The sequence below is a fragment of the Harpia harpyja genome, chromosome Z (genome assembly GCF_026419915.1).
Source record: "Harpia harpyja isolate bHarHar1 chromosome Z, bHarHar1 primary haplotype, whole genome shotgun sequence".
Lineage (NCBI taxonomy): Eukaryota > Metazoa > Chordata > Aves > Accipitriformes > Accipitridae > Harpia > Harpia harpyja.
In genome coordinates, this window is record NC_068969.1 from 76,731,198 (window position 1) to 76,745,351 (window position 14,154).

Sequence of the window (14,154 nt, forward strand, 5' to 3'; positions counted from 1 at the left end):
TTTTCAGGCTTTGAATTTACTAAATATATAGAAATGACACCATGACACCATTGCAGCAGCTGAATGCTATGTTTATTTGTTCAAAAAAGCATGGGTAGTTTAAACATCCATTGATCTTTGTGGTAGCCTTGACTATTTCTCTTCAAAGAAACTTTCTCAGTCCTAGGAAATGGTCACTGCAAATGATGTATTCCCAAACTGATTTTGTGGATTGCATAATTTTCATTAATTAAATCAGTGCATAGATTTATGTGCAAATCTCTGTTTTGACCATGTTATTTCAGGTGATGATCGGAATATTTCTGAAGTGTATGTGGCTGGAAAGCAAGTGGTTCCTTTTTCAAGTTCAGTATAAATCCATTTCCCTTTTGCAAAATACTCTGCTGAACATTCTGCATTTGATTTGGAAAAGATTGCTTAAACACAGTGCCTGATCATCAGGAATGACACCTCATTTTTTGTTTAATGTTTTAAAACTTGCAAACATTAGAAATTTTGTTAGACCGTTCAAGAATTACTTTAACAAAATTGTCAGAGTTCTAGAGGAAATGGATATTTAAATTTAGCTGTAAAAATAGCATGTGTGCATTGATAGGGGATTTGGTAAATACCTTAATTAAAGAGGACACCTGCTATTCCTTTTAATAATAGTGTAGGAAGCATTACAAAGAGAAGTGAGACTCTCATTGTTTATAATGCCTCTGAATTTAAAAAAAAGCCAGTGCTAGTAAATTGATTTTGCAGATAATTAGTATCATGGAAGAATGCAATTTCCATAATATTATCACCAAATATGGAAAAATCAGTGACCTTTTGGGGCATTTAGAACATTTTCCAGTTTTCTTTAGGAGCTTATTTTTTTAAAAGTAATTATTTCATTTAAAACATTATTTTTTTAAGATAAATTAGATAAGAAGTGTGTATTTATAAATAAATAAGGTCCTTATTATCAAAGAGTTCAGATTTGTCATTCATAGTCAGACAGAATGAAACGTGTTAAATTAGAAGCAGGCACTAAGATACCTGAGCAGGCTACTCAATGACAAACAAACGAAGAGGTTTTTCTGGACTAGAAGGAGTGCTTCATCTAGTTCAGCCTCCTGCAGAACCTTTCCCAAGCTCATTTGCTCCTGACTGTTCGGACAGGACAGTACAATGTCCCTTCTCCTTTCTGTAAGGGAAGTGAGTAGGTTTATAGAAACATCCAAGAGAAACAGGCTATTTCTGGCCTTTACCACCTTTAACTTGAGGTGGAAATCATCACTGGAAAAAGCAGCTCAGCTTTAATGTGCTCTTTTACATCTTTCAACGTGGCAACCATAATTCCAGCACTGTACAATTCAAAGTAAAAAATGTGCCCTTTTTGTTTTGGAAATCTCTGTGATTTCCTTTCTTAAAAAGCATATTTCCCTACTTTTTTTCAGAGACCCTTTTTTTTTTTTTTGGCGAGATTAGTCTGAGGAGAGGGTTGCTTCTTGTTTCTTTATTATGTTTTTGCAAAACAAAGGCTGTAAGCTTTAATTTCAGTGTCAATAGAGACCATATGGTATTAAGTTACTATAAACATGCGTTGAATATGGTTTTAAGGCCTGCTTCAAACTCCTTTGATTTCCTTTGACTAAGCTTTGTTTCACACTTTCATTCCACTGCCTGGCAACATAAAGGCATAGGACTTCCCTCTGTTCACAAAACAAGGGGGGTCACTGCACCCAAGTCTCACTTCATGTCTACTTCTGAGAGAGCGCTTGGCCCAATGTCGCTGATAACTTTCTGATTTTAAAAGCATTTTCAGAGTTTACATACCATTATGCTTACCCCTACGTGAGCCAGGATAGCGTCAAGTGGAAGTGTAAAAGCTCGCTTGGGCACTTAAAGCAGTACGGTCTTTTCAGTGTGGGGGTTTTTTTGCCGAAGCTGAGCAGCCCCACGGAACAGCAGTGGGGGGACTTGGGGGGATATGGGCTTGCAGACACCACCCACGTGCAGCTGCACGCTTGCGCATTGAGAGCCAGCTCAGGTGTCGTCCTCACAGGGCTCTGACTGCGCTGTGCCCTGTGCTTGCGGAGGCACAGCCTTCCTACCCATCACGTTCAATGATTCCTAAGGCTTTAGGAGTCAAGATTTAAGGATTAAGATTTCCACATTCCATCAGGGTGTTTTCTTAACCATTTTGTTTTTCATGTGTCCCAGTCACCTACACAGTAGCACACTTGATTGGCAAATACAATCTTCAGCTTTTTAACTTGGTTTCCTGATTCAGGGAGCATTTTTCCTCATGAATTTTGACATGAATTTAATTGACCAAATTTCATGTTCCAAAACCAAAGATCTGTGAGACACGTTTTATTCCCCCCAGTTACTGTTTGAAACTATTTTTAGGGAGTTTCATGGTTTTCAGCTTTGGCTTTCCTGCAGGAATGTTTTCTGGGGCGGAGAAAGATTACACAGCCTTGTGTACAATGTATGTTTGTACCCTACTTCTTCGCTTCCAGAGCTATGAATTAAATCAGTGCTTTCATTTTAGTGGTGGTCTTAACTGTCTCAGACTTCATTGTTCTCCCACTATTTTGTAGTGTTGTTAAGAATGGGATTCAGCATTTCTCCTTAAAAGATTTGCAGGGGAGAAGGGGTTGCTTATTTGCAAACTGGGAATACAGAAAAATTTCAGCAAGTTCAACACTATACTGCTGGCCCAGTTACAAAGGGACTGCTTAGGATAACTGCTGCCAATGAGCTTTGTATCTGAATATTGGCCATGTCATAAGCAGTTTGATTCTTGTTAAATTCAGGCACAAGGTAGGAACTCAGCCTTTTGATTATAGCTTTACTAGTGTCTAGTACCCAGACACTACCCAGACTTAGAAATGGAGAATCCAGTTTTTAAGAATCTCAGCTGGAGGAGGAGCTCTGCCTGCAGGTAGTGCCATGTGCTGACTGCAGCACCCTGCAATGCCCAAGACCAGGGGGAGCGAGGACCAAGATGGATAGCATTACACTAAATGCTGAGGTGCTTAGGGGTAAAGGAAAGAAGCCTGAATTTGATATGAGAGGAAGCCAGTGGAGGAATTAATATAACAAAAAAACCTGGGAGGTACTTTCAACAACAGCATCTTAAATAGAATTGAATGGATAAAGACTGTAAAGTCAGAAAAAAAGGTGAAGTGGGGTCCTCTGAGGTAGTCCCAAATGCTTGTTCAGTGGAAGACAGCTTGCGTGCAAAAATTTTAAGGTTTTAGGAGATACAGAAGATGTAGTAGCCAAACTTCTCTGAAGCAATTTTGGGAAAGTCATTGAGGATCCCACTGTGAAGTTTTGGCCCTTGGGACTCTCTGGCTATGTGTAGATTGCCAAGATACTTGGTGCAGTAAGGGAGGGTCAGTAGATGAAAGCAGTTACTGCTGAGACTCATACATCTACACTATATGCAGCTTAAGACTACATATAGTCTCTTTCCTTGGACAGATGTCCGCACTGCATATGCAGTTTGAAGCAGGCCAAATAATTGGCTGGGACTCTCAGTGTCTCTTTTAGAGGCTGGAGTATATTTGGCATGCAGCTAGCCTCCAATGTAGTTTCCTCCAAAATAAACTTAATCCTTGTGTACCAAAACCCCCCTGCAAACTGAACCAAGTTTCAATAAGGGAGGATGATTAGCAATTCACTTCAGAACAGCACTACTGTCTCAGACCAAAATGCTAATGGAGGCTAGGACTTGGACTATTCCCCCTCCATCATCATTGTCACAGAACTTAGTAGCTGAAGACAAATTAAAGCAATTGTCCTTCCCTCTCCCCTCCCTTAAAAAGAAAAAAAAAAAAAGTAAAAGTTAAAGTTAGGCAACCAAACACTAAGGGGAGATGAGTAAGTGGAAGAAAAGAAAGAAAGAAAGGGATAATTTTCAGTCAGTATAAATTGACACCGTGCTACTGACTTAAGATAAAACCTCTGGAAAAATGTACACGCAACTGTTTCCAAATGTCACTCCCCATTAGTTCTCTTGCAAGGTTGTGGATGGGATCTTTGTTTCTTAATGTGTCTTTGTGTTCAATGTTAGTGCACCATTCAGGCAAAGAAAAAAAAGGTAGTTTGTAGAAAGCTTGCTTGTTGGGACAATATGCTTAATGTGTTCTATGTTCAGGTGAGCACTTATAAATGGAATGTATTTGAATTACTGTTATATGTTGATCTCGTGTCACTTCAGGTTTTGATTATTAATAAAATGCTAGTAAGTATCGCCTATGCATTACGCAGCATTATATGAATTATTCATGTGTGGCAAGTGGAGTTCTGCACTTTAAGATGTTGCCTTGGCCTAATGTTTATATTTATTCTGTGTTTTTTGTGCAATCAGAAAGCTTTGTAGGGGAAAAAAATGTGTATTTGTTCACTGTACTGAACATTTTCAGTATTGTAAGTGCACTTCCTGTTAGAAAAAGAAACGTTAAAATGACCCTGTTTAAAAGTCTGTGCCTGATTATACACTCATGAATGAAAAAGTTATAATGGTTTTATGAAAGCTGACATGAGTAGTAATGTTTTAATTTAAAAATATTTACAGAGAAATAGATTTTTTAAATTTTAATTGTGATTATGCAATGCAGATTAGCAAAAAGTAATAATTCCTGCTAAATATCTACTGTTCTACTGAGCAAAAGAGAACGCAACTATTCTTGATTATACATTTAAAAAGAAAATGAAAGTCTTGAAAAACAAAAGGCCCAAGTTCAAAGAATATCCCAGTTTTAAAAGGAAAAGGTATCAACAATATTGCTCAGAAAAGATGTTTAAAAATACTGTTTTAAGCATTTCCAGGAACAATCCAAAACAGATGATAAGGTGGACAGCTTTTAAAATACTGGATTTGTATGAATAAACGGTGCTGCCTATCTGCAGCTCTGTGTGTAGCAGTGGTCAACTCATCTCTGAAATGATAGTGTACAAGTAGAAGATTTTTTTTTAAAAAGCCAAGGAATTTTGAAAATTTGAGAAAGAGCTGGGGAAAAAACAAGGATTCGAGAAGATATTTGAAAAGGGTGGTAGCAGAATACAAAATAATGCAAAGTAGAAAGAAGCTAAATCAGAGGAACTCATAAAAACAAGATGAAGCATCAGTGAAGTTTTAGGTGGGAAACACTCAGGAAAGAAGATACATTCTCTGTCAATGTTCTTTTAAATCACGTACCTCATTCCTTCTGAAAGTCATTGAGGCCCAACAACTGAGCAGATTTCCAAATCAGTTACTTACATGCTTAATAATACAAGCCCAAATAATTGTAGCGAATCATAACATAATTATATAACACTTTTCAACTCTTAACCTCTACTTCAAGATTTAAATCAAAATTACCTGTAACAACTCCAGAAGAAACCTGATGCAAGGGCACGCTATGCTTTATCTCCACGTGTCCTATGAAACATTTGGCATTGGCCAGGTCAGAGACTTAACTAGTCTGGTCCCAGGGAGGAATCTCTGCTCCTGCATGTCCCAAAGATCATCCCCTGTTGTGTGCCTGGTGGCGTGGTGATGACTGAGCCCAACACAGGAAGACAAGCATCTGGCATGACTAGAGTAACTGAAAATAAGCTGTTTTAAAAATCAGATTGCTTTGAAGTTAAGCACACTGCAGAGAGCACAGCACGTTTTAAATTACACAGGCATATACCTAACAGTGAACTTCTGGGTACTAGGAACTTTGGCTTAAAGTTGGGGGATTGTTCTAGACCCTTGTACTGTATGTGCAACAACTTGCGCTTCTCTCAACAGAGAAGCCAGCAAATTACATCTGCAAGGCTCCCTGTACAAAAACACAACAGCAAAAAAACAATTCTTGGGAAGCCAAAAGAACATCAGCAACATCAGCAACATCAACAACAATCTGTTGTGTAAAGTTGATAGAACTGTTAGTTTTTCTTGAAAGGCTGAGCAGTGTTTTTGGAGCGTAGTTTCCAGGAAATGTCAGTGGAAATTCTTTCTTGGAAAATGCCTTGAATCGTAGTGTGCTCCAGCCAGTGAGGTCCCCTGTGGCTTCTGCAGAGGCAGTCACTTCTGTAGAAGTGCATGCAATAGTCATGCCTGGACTCACACTCCTTCCCCTGGTAAGGACTCTGAAGTGTGTATTCACTTTAATTCTGGTTTTAGTTTGTGGTTTCTCATACACTTGGTTTTAGTTTGAAAATAATTATGCTGAGTGAGCGGGGTTGGGAGAAGGATAAGGCTAAAAGGCAATCTTACACCTGCCTGCCTAACACTTAAATTCAAAATATGTGTCCCATCAGGTAGATGTCATTATGTTTGCACAGCTCTTAGATGCAGTGATTTGGCTTAATGACTTGTCATGGTTTAAGCCCAGCCAGCAACTAGGCAACACGCAGCCGCTCGCTCAACCTCCCTGTGCCCTGACCAATGGCATGAGGAGGAGAATCAGAAAAAAAGTAAAACTCATGGGCTGAGATAAGAACAATTTAATAACTAAAGTAAATTAAAATGTAGTACTAACAACAGTAATAATAATATAATGATAATAATAGCAATGAAAAGTAATATAATAAAATAATAAAAACCAAGAAAAGACAAGTGATGCACAATGCAATTGCTCACTACCTGCTGACAGATGCCAGAGCAGTGATCTGACCCTCCCAGCCAACTCCCCCCAGTTTATATACTGAGCATGACATTCTATAGTATGGAATATCCCTTTGGCTAGTTCGGGTCAGCTCTCCTGGCTGTCCTCCCTCCCAGCTTCTTGTGCACCTGCTTGTTGGCAGAGCATGGGAAACTGAGAAATCCTGAACTTAAGATAAGTGCTACTTAGCAACAACTAAAATGACAGTGTGTTATCAACATTATTCTCACACTAAATCCAAAATACCAGCTACTAAGAAGAAAATTATCTCTATCCCAGCCGAAACCAGGACACACTTGAGTTAGCTGGTAACAATCAAACCCAGCCAAGACGAGGATGTAAACTGTGAGCAGCTGACAGAAACAAAGTCCCCACAGGCTTTGCTCAGCCAAGTGCTCTTAGGCACATTTAGGTACAAAAACACCCTGGAGATAAGCCTTCAGTAGAAGAGACCACTATCTATGACAACTGAAGGCTTTGATCTGTGTCCTGTCTGTTCTTGTGGCTTCAGAGCTGGTTTGTGTGTTCCTTTAACAGCTTTTGCTGATGAAGCTTTTAAATAGCTGTTGCACATACTCCTTAGCTGAGGAAGTTTGCAGCCCTTGCTTCAAGATGAACCTTGTTTCCCCAAAGAAGAGTTTGTATCTCACTGGAGTAAGCTTTTCTGATTCTGGTCCCTGGTTTTGTCTGCTCGTCGCCTGTTGTGCATAGGCTCTGGTTCTTTCGTTTGTGAAAAATGCCTAACTGCAGTTAATGTTGTTGAATTTATTCTTCCTGTTGTACTCGTGTAGTTTCAAGGAAAAGCAGTGTATTAGGAAAAATGGTATATGTGATTTCCACTGTTCTGCTTGGTTTTGATCATGCTAAATGGGAAGTCATGTACTGTTGAAACAAAATAAAGAGGCCTTGTGTTTACACCAACCCTCGTCTCTTTCTATGTTTGACTTTGGAGGAGAGAAAGGTGGCAAGCTGACTGATGAAGATTTACGGTGAAGACCATAATACACAGCAAAGTGTTGGAGGTGCACAGAACCTACCTGTTCCCTGGGGAACTTGGGCGCATGCATCATAGGGCTTTGCAAACTCTGCTTAGTATGCATAATGTTATTTTAGGGGATCTTCTTCCAGATTCAAAACTCTTACAGCTTTTTGCGTATCTTTATTACCAGATTTGTTGGCTTGATAAATCAAAGCCAGTGCTTCAGTAACCTTTTTATTATTTTGTGTCTAAGTAGACTATCCTGAAATGCTTTCTTCTTGTGCTTGGCAGCAAGCATACAGAGTCACATTTCCTTTAATGTGTTTTCTTCACTTTCTTACTTTTTAAAGCTTAGGCATAGAAATGTCCCCAGTCTAGGAAGCTCAGAAACTCAAAAGAAGTGGATTTTCTTGAAAACAAACTACCATAGGAGAACCACTGAGGAATTGTATGCTGAAATTTTGAGAATTATGTGCAAGTTGTTACCAACTTATGTAAAATTGTGTGCACAAGATATAAAGCTGTTCTGTATTTTCATCAACCAACTTAGCAGCAGAAGTCATGCAAACTACAGAGAAAAGACAAGTGAAAGAAAACTTCTTTATAGACTACTGTTCTTGATAGAAGGGCCCATTTAGGCTTTGAGCATAGGAATTCTGCTACTTAACATTTTCTTTTGGAAAATAGCAGTAAGAAATGCTTTTGTGACATTTTGTTAGAGTGGTATGTTGAGACTTACCTATTTAAAGTAGTATAAACTCCAGATGTGAGCACAGTTGTTATGGTATAGAGGGTTTGTGAGCCAGTTTCAAAATTTGAGAGCCTTTGGGTATGTTGTCAGTAAATCTCAGGCTAGAATTATCCGTTTCACTACAATGAGTTGATGCAGGTACAGTGTGCGCAAGTGAGCACCGAATTTGCAGGCTTAAAAAAGCGCCATTGAATAATCATGAACACATTACCAGTGTAATTTTCATCAGTCTTCTCCCATGGCTATTAAAAAGAATACAATGACTGTTCTTGGTTTGGGATCAGATACTGAATCATTTATAACTGAGCTTAATAGGTTTATAGTTCATGAGTTAAGAGCATAGTTAAAATGCAAAATGAAGGTTGCTTGCCCTATGCTTGTACTCTGTAATTAGCTGTCTTTCTTCCGAAGTAATGAGTTTGTGACTGCATTCTTGCATTAATTCTGATTAAAACTGTCCTTTAGGAATTAATCTAAAAATATGGCCAGAAATGCCATGAAATCCAGAAAAAATATGAGCAGTGCCTCTTCCTTTCATATTTTGTCCTAGAGGTACTATCTCAAAATATAAAAGGTATTTTGCTTCTTAGAACCTGGAAGTATTAAAACGTTAGCTAAAGTTTAATCTCAGCCCCCACTTAAACAAATCTCAACCTCCCAGCACACTGGTACAAGGTTCATAGCTGTAAGAAACCCAACTCCTTTGATAATTCATACAGAATATCAATTCCAGCTAGCTCTGGGCAGTGCTAATACTCGTTGTATTAACTCGATGCTGTAAAAATTGTTTCCTGAGCTTTTATTTTTGAGGAGGAGTCACCATTGTTATATTTTTATGGCTTGTGAAACAGCAAACAGATGTGCCAAACAAGAACATCGCTGTCTTGCAGCACCCGCCAGCCAGCACTGAGCAGTCCTCCCTACCCCAGCTGAGAGGCTGCATATGTTGGGGGCATTTCCAACATTGTTATGTGAAGATCCACAAGCTCTGAGGGATAACTGAGGGAAAAGAGAAAGAGTTTGAACTGTATGCAGAAGATGGTGTTACAGAAAGAGAGATTCCCAGATTTCTAGTCCTAAACCTATAAAGAAATGAACTGTTGCAATCCTCAGCTCTGACCTCTCCAGGCCCTGAGAGGGGGATGGATGAGGCATCCCATGAGGCCATGCCTTCATCACGTACCCACCTGTGAGCTGAAAGTCTCAGTGAAAGCCAGGACACGCACAGAGCAGGTTGGAGTGACTAGGGCTGGAGTTGTTCCAGACACAGTAGGTAAGAGCAGCATGACACTACGCACATGCTAAACGCTCACCATCTTGGCTTATTACGGGGGCTTGCTCCCTCAAGTGTGGCGCTCTGCTGAACTCCGTGCTAACAGTTTGGGAGGTTGCTTGGACACCCCATCGCTCAGCCAGCTTACATGAGCAGCCCAAACTCTCACCGGAGGCCTGTTGGAGAGCAGGGAGCTGAGCACAGTTTCCTGCCACTCCTGGGCTGGTGCCCCCATCACTAGGGCATCCTCACCTCAATGCCATCTCAGACATCCTCACCTCAACACCATCTCAAATCTTCAAGAATAAAATGAAATTCAAATTGCTGTACTTGCACTTCCTCTGATACAAATGCCATCTCAAAGTGGTTCATGTGCACAGACAGCTCTCGGCTGCACTTCTGCCTGGTTTGGGAGCTGTTGCTATCCTGTAGCAGCTGCCACATCTGGCTGTAGGTGCTGATGTGGGACGAAGACAAGGTGAGGCAGTGTGAGGTGGAACACGGCATGAGCAACCTTCATAAACCCCTGCACTTCAGGTTTTTTTCTCTCTTTAAAAAGAACAGTGGTTGGTAATATTACACCTGCTTTGTAAAACCCTTTGAGGTGTTGCAAGGGAAAGGGAAAGGGAAAGGGAAAGGGAAAGGGAAGAAAATAAGAAAAAGGAAAGCAAGAACAAAAGAAATAATGAAAAGAAGAGTGGGAGGGGAAAAAATGGAAGAAACAAGAATTTTTGTCCTGCTTTTCGCTGCTGTATTTCCAAGGCTGTGTCTTACAGAAGTGTTTCAGACCGGTGGAAGCAGCCCAGGGGTAGGGGCAGCGGGGGCCAGGCTGTGAGTGGAGGGTGGTATCTGCCTGCGCTGCTCTACCCCTGTCCCTGCGCAGCCTCTCTGCCTCTGCTTCTGGAGCATGTTTCCTCAAGGCTGGGCTGCCAGGGCATCTACAGTCTTCCTAGCCCCCTGGTGAGCCACAGCCCTCTGATAATGCCCCCTCACAGTATCACATGCCATCACCTTTTGTGAGTATCTCTGCACTTTCCAAGTACAGTGCATCACTTAGAGAAGAAGCTGCTTGCAAGCACCATGCAGCCGTTGCCCTACACACTTAATACCATTTCACGCTTTTGACTCCAGTGACCTATAAACCTTCCATTAAAAAAGTCTGACCCATACAGACAGTTGGAGTAATAGCTGAAATCCAGGGTAGACAAAGGTACGAGAGACTTAGGTGCTGCACTGTCTGACAGTTGCAGTACTTCTTTGAACGGTCCTCCAGCCTTCTTGCAGTGTTGAGATCAGTGCTGGAGAAGAGGACACAACCTGCCCAAAGGAACACTCAGTTCCTTGGTGTTGAGGCCATGAAAATCACACTTAAATTAAAACCACCACAACAACAACAACAAAAAACCAGTAATGTGGACCCTCTAGGATCTGTGGAGTTACCTGATGGTTATTGCCCAAAGAACAGATGCTACACAGGCTGCAGTGCTGGAGGCTGCAGCCTGTGAAAACATGAAACGTGCTGAACCCACGAGTGTGCGAGTCACCAGCACCATCATACGTGTGTGGCTGCAGGATGTGTGCCAGGCTTTGTGGTTGTGCTCCCCTACAGGACATGTAGCAGTAGGGTCTGGTGTGCATGTGCTTGGAGCTGACACCCTTTTCGAGTTTCTAGGTCTTTCCTGCAAAAATGTGATTTAATTTAAAGTGCCTGGAATTGGTTTGCTAACCTTTTCCCACAATGATAGATGCTGCTGGGTGAGAAGAAAGTAGATGCAATTTTAATATGATGGAAAAAGAGGCACACAGTAAAAGCTGTGGAATGGGAGAAGGAATGGTAAAGCCCATTTCTACCTTTCTGCCTCCTCCTCTTCCCCACCTGTACACATCATAAGTGCAGTTCACCTTTAATGCAGCCTCATGGAATCTTATTCTAGATTATTTTTCCCTTGGAAGACTGCTTAATGATGGCCTGTGAGCTCAAGGAATTTCTTTACAGGGTCACAGCAGCGCCAGGCCAATAGCGATAACTCCCTCCCAAATTAGTCCTTTCCAGAAAAGTTAATGTAGTGGATTTCTAAGAGGAAAACCAAGAGTGAACTTTGATGCAAGCTGCTAAGAGCATGGAAATCAACCAGGTAGAAAATCTCCTTTGAAGAGATGTTGCTGGTGGGCTGGCACCTGCCCAGCTGCTAGCCCCACAGACTGGCAGCCCCCATGCTGCATCTGCCTCTCCGAGGCTGGTGAGAGGACCTCAGCATCACGGCCCAGGTAACAACGGTCTGCCCTCTGCATGGAATGGACTGCTTTCTTCTTCTGTAAAGGGGAAGCTTAAGGAAGAAAACCAAATCCAGTACAAACGCTAGTTTTCCTCATGGGAGGAAAGGTCAGCCAGCTCTTCTAGTCCTTTTATTAAGCGCAACTGTGGTCTCCAAGAAGGGCTATTTTTATAGTAATATTCCGGCATTTTTGCTCCCTTTTAACCCCAGACAAGAAAGATAAAGTCATACAGGAAGAATGGATTACAACGGAATTTATTTTAATATATGCTTTTAGGAGCAATTTTAATTCCTGCTTGAGTAAAAGTATCTGTTGCTAATGCTGGCAGGGGTGGCTTTTGTTTCTAGCCAGGATGGTAAACTGCAATGAGAGATGCAAGTATTCAGGCACAAATGACTGTGCAGAAAGAGTGAGACACACTATCGGTACAGTAAAAAAACCCACAGGAAAGTAAATGGTGTTACCTCTTTATCACATCACCTCATTAGACTGATGGGTGATTTCAGGTATGGAGGCCATGAAGGCAGCATGTAAACCACTGTGACAGTGTGGTCCAGGGCACCCTTCCCGCTCCTCACCTGGGCACCGGCTGGGCTTGGGGTCACCTCAAATGATAGTGGGGATTTGCAGAGGAAGCACCCTTTGGGGAGACAGCACTGCAGAAATCAATCAGTTCCCCACCAAACACGTGACCACCTACCTCTGGTTACCCTAAACACAAACAGCAAAGATGTGAAACGATTCTTCCTCACAGCTCAGCTTTTCCCTGCAAAAAGAGCCAGGAGATTGCCCTGCTTGTGACACTCAACATAGAGCTGCTTGTAAAATTCGATGTGAAACATTTTCTGATGGAAAAATGTCTTTTGACAAAAGTGTTGTTTCCAATATTTCATCAGTTCCAGTGGAATTTAACCATCATTTAGGTAAAATGTTCTTTGGTAGGAATTTTTGCAACTGGCAAGATGTGTCCAGCATGGGCTTCAAGTGAAATAGTTCATATCTCTGAGCAACCAAGTGAGGTAAGTGCTCAGCTGAGAGATCACAGGATTTCTGTATCCCTGTGTCAGTCTGGAATCATTTTTCTGGAATGCTGAAAAACAGCTGCTCCTCTAATTAGTTCATGAAGTGTCACTTCTAGAGTATCCACGAAATCCAGCTTAGGCTGTCAGCAGCAGAAAGTTGCTGCAAGCTAATGGTTGTTTAGTGGCCTCTGCTAACCGAAATGCAATTGAACAAAAAGAAAAAATACAAAAAAAAATAGAAGAAAGTAAGTAAAATTTCAGCCATTGCAAATAGAATTGATTTTCTCCTGGCAAATGTTACCTGTAAATCCTCCTGGGCATTTGTGGGACTGGTGTGGAACTAACTAGGCATCAAGGTGACTTGAACAACTCTCGCTCCTACAAAATACCTTTTCTGTGAATCCACAGAGGACTGTCACACTGATGACCCTGGCCCTTCCATCTTCAGATCAAAAAAACCCCACCTCTTTCTCATTTATTTAAAATACTCAATTTGGAAAAAACTACAGCAAAGCGGAGTGGGCTCAGGAACCTCAGAACTGTTGACAGTGTTGCATTCTTTGTGTGGAGCGCAGGTATGTCCGCAATGGCACACCAGCCACTGCTCACTGCATCCATCCTCCTGCAGGGATAACTGTGCTCTTCCTTATGCAAGGATGTAAAAGGGACCGAGCTGGGTTTACCTAGCACAACTGACTTCTGGTAAGGTTGATAAACATGGGTGTGCAGGAGGACAGCAGGACACAGCATGAGCCTTCCTTCATAGCCTCCCCCGCTTTCAGCCAACAAGTCAAAGAAGTTTAAAGCCAACATAGCAGCAGGGAAATTTGGTTTAGCTCCTTAGTTTGCCTAATCACTTTCTGAAACATTTACAGTTTTGCTCTCTGTAACATCCAGTGACTGTGAGTCGCACCTGTTCATTATATGTCGGGTAGCACAATAATTTCTTCTGTTTGTTTTAAACTGGCTGCTTAAACATATCCCTGCTTCCCAGACTGCAAGCTATAGTGAATAATATAGTGCCACCTTTTCCATGAGCGTCACTGTGCTTAAAATTAGTTTCAAGGAAAAGTAGGAATGTTTTGTGCTTTTTATCATTTTGGCTTGGATTTATCAAAAGCGTGTTTTCATGTATTTATTTTGCAGTTTGGGTCGACAGAGAAAGCTTAGGGCTGGACAGCAAATTACACATGAAGTAGATTGGGCTGGTTTCACAGAAAGCATAGAGT

The 14,154-nt window shown here is 41.2% G+C and overlaps 1 protein-coding gene across 3 annotated transcripts in view; it reads left to right on the forward strand.

Annotated features, from left to right (window-relative positions):
* Positions 1 to 7,544, forward strand: part of GDA (guanine deaminase) — a 36,113-nt gene extending 28,569 nt beyond the window's left edge. For all 3 annotated transcript variants that reach the window (XM_052777174.1, XM_052777173.1, XM_052777175.1), the window contains one exon: positions 285 to 7,544. In XM_052777174.1, the coding sequence (XP_052633134.1) occupies positions 285 to 355 (71 nt within the window). In that variant the 3' untranslated portion in view covers positions 356 to 7,544. The remainder of the gene's footprint in view (positions 1 to 284) is intronic.
* The last annotated feature ends 6,610 nt before the right edge of the window (positions 7,545 to 14,154 follow it).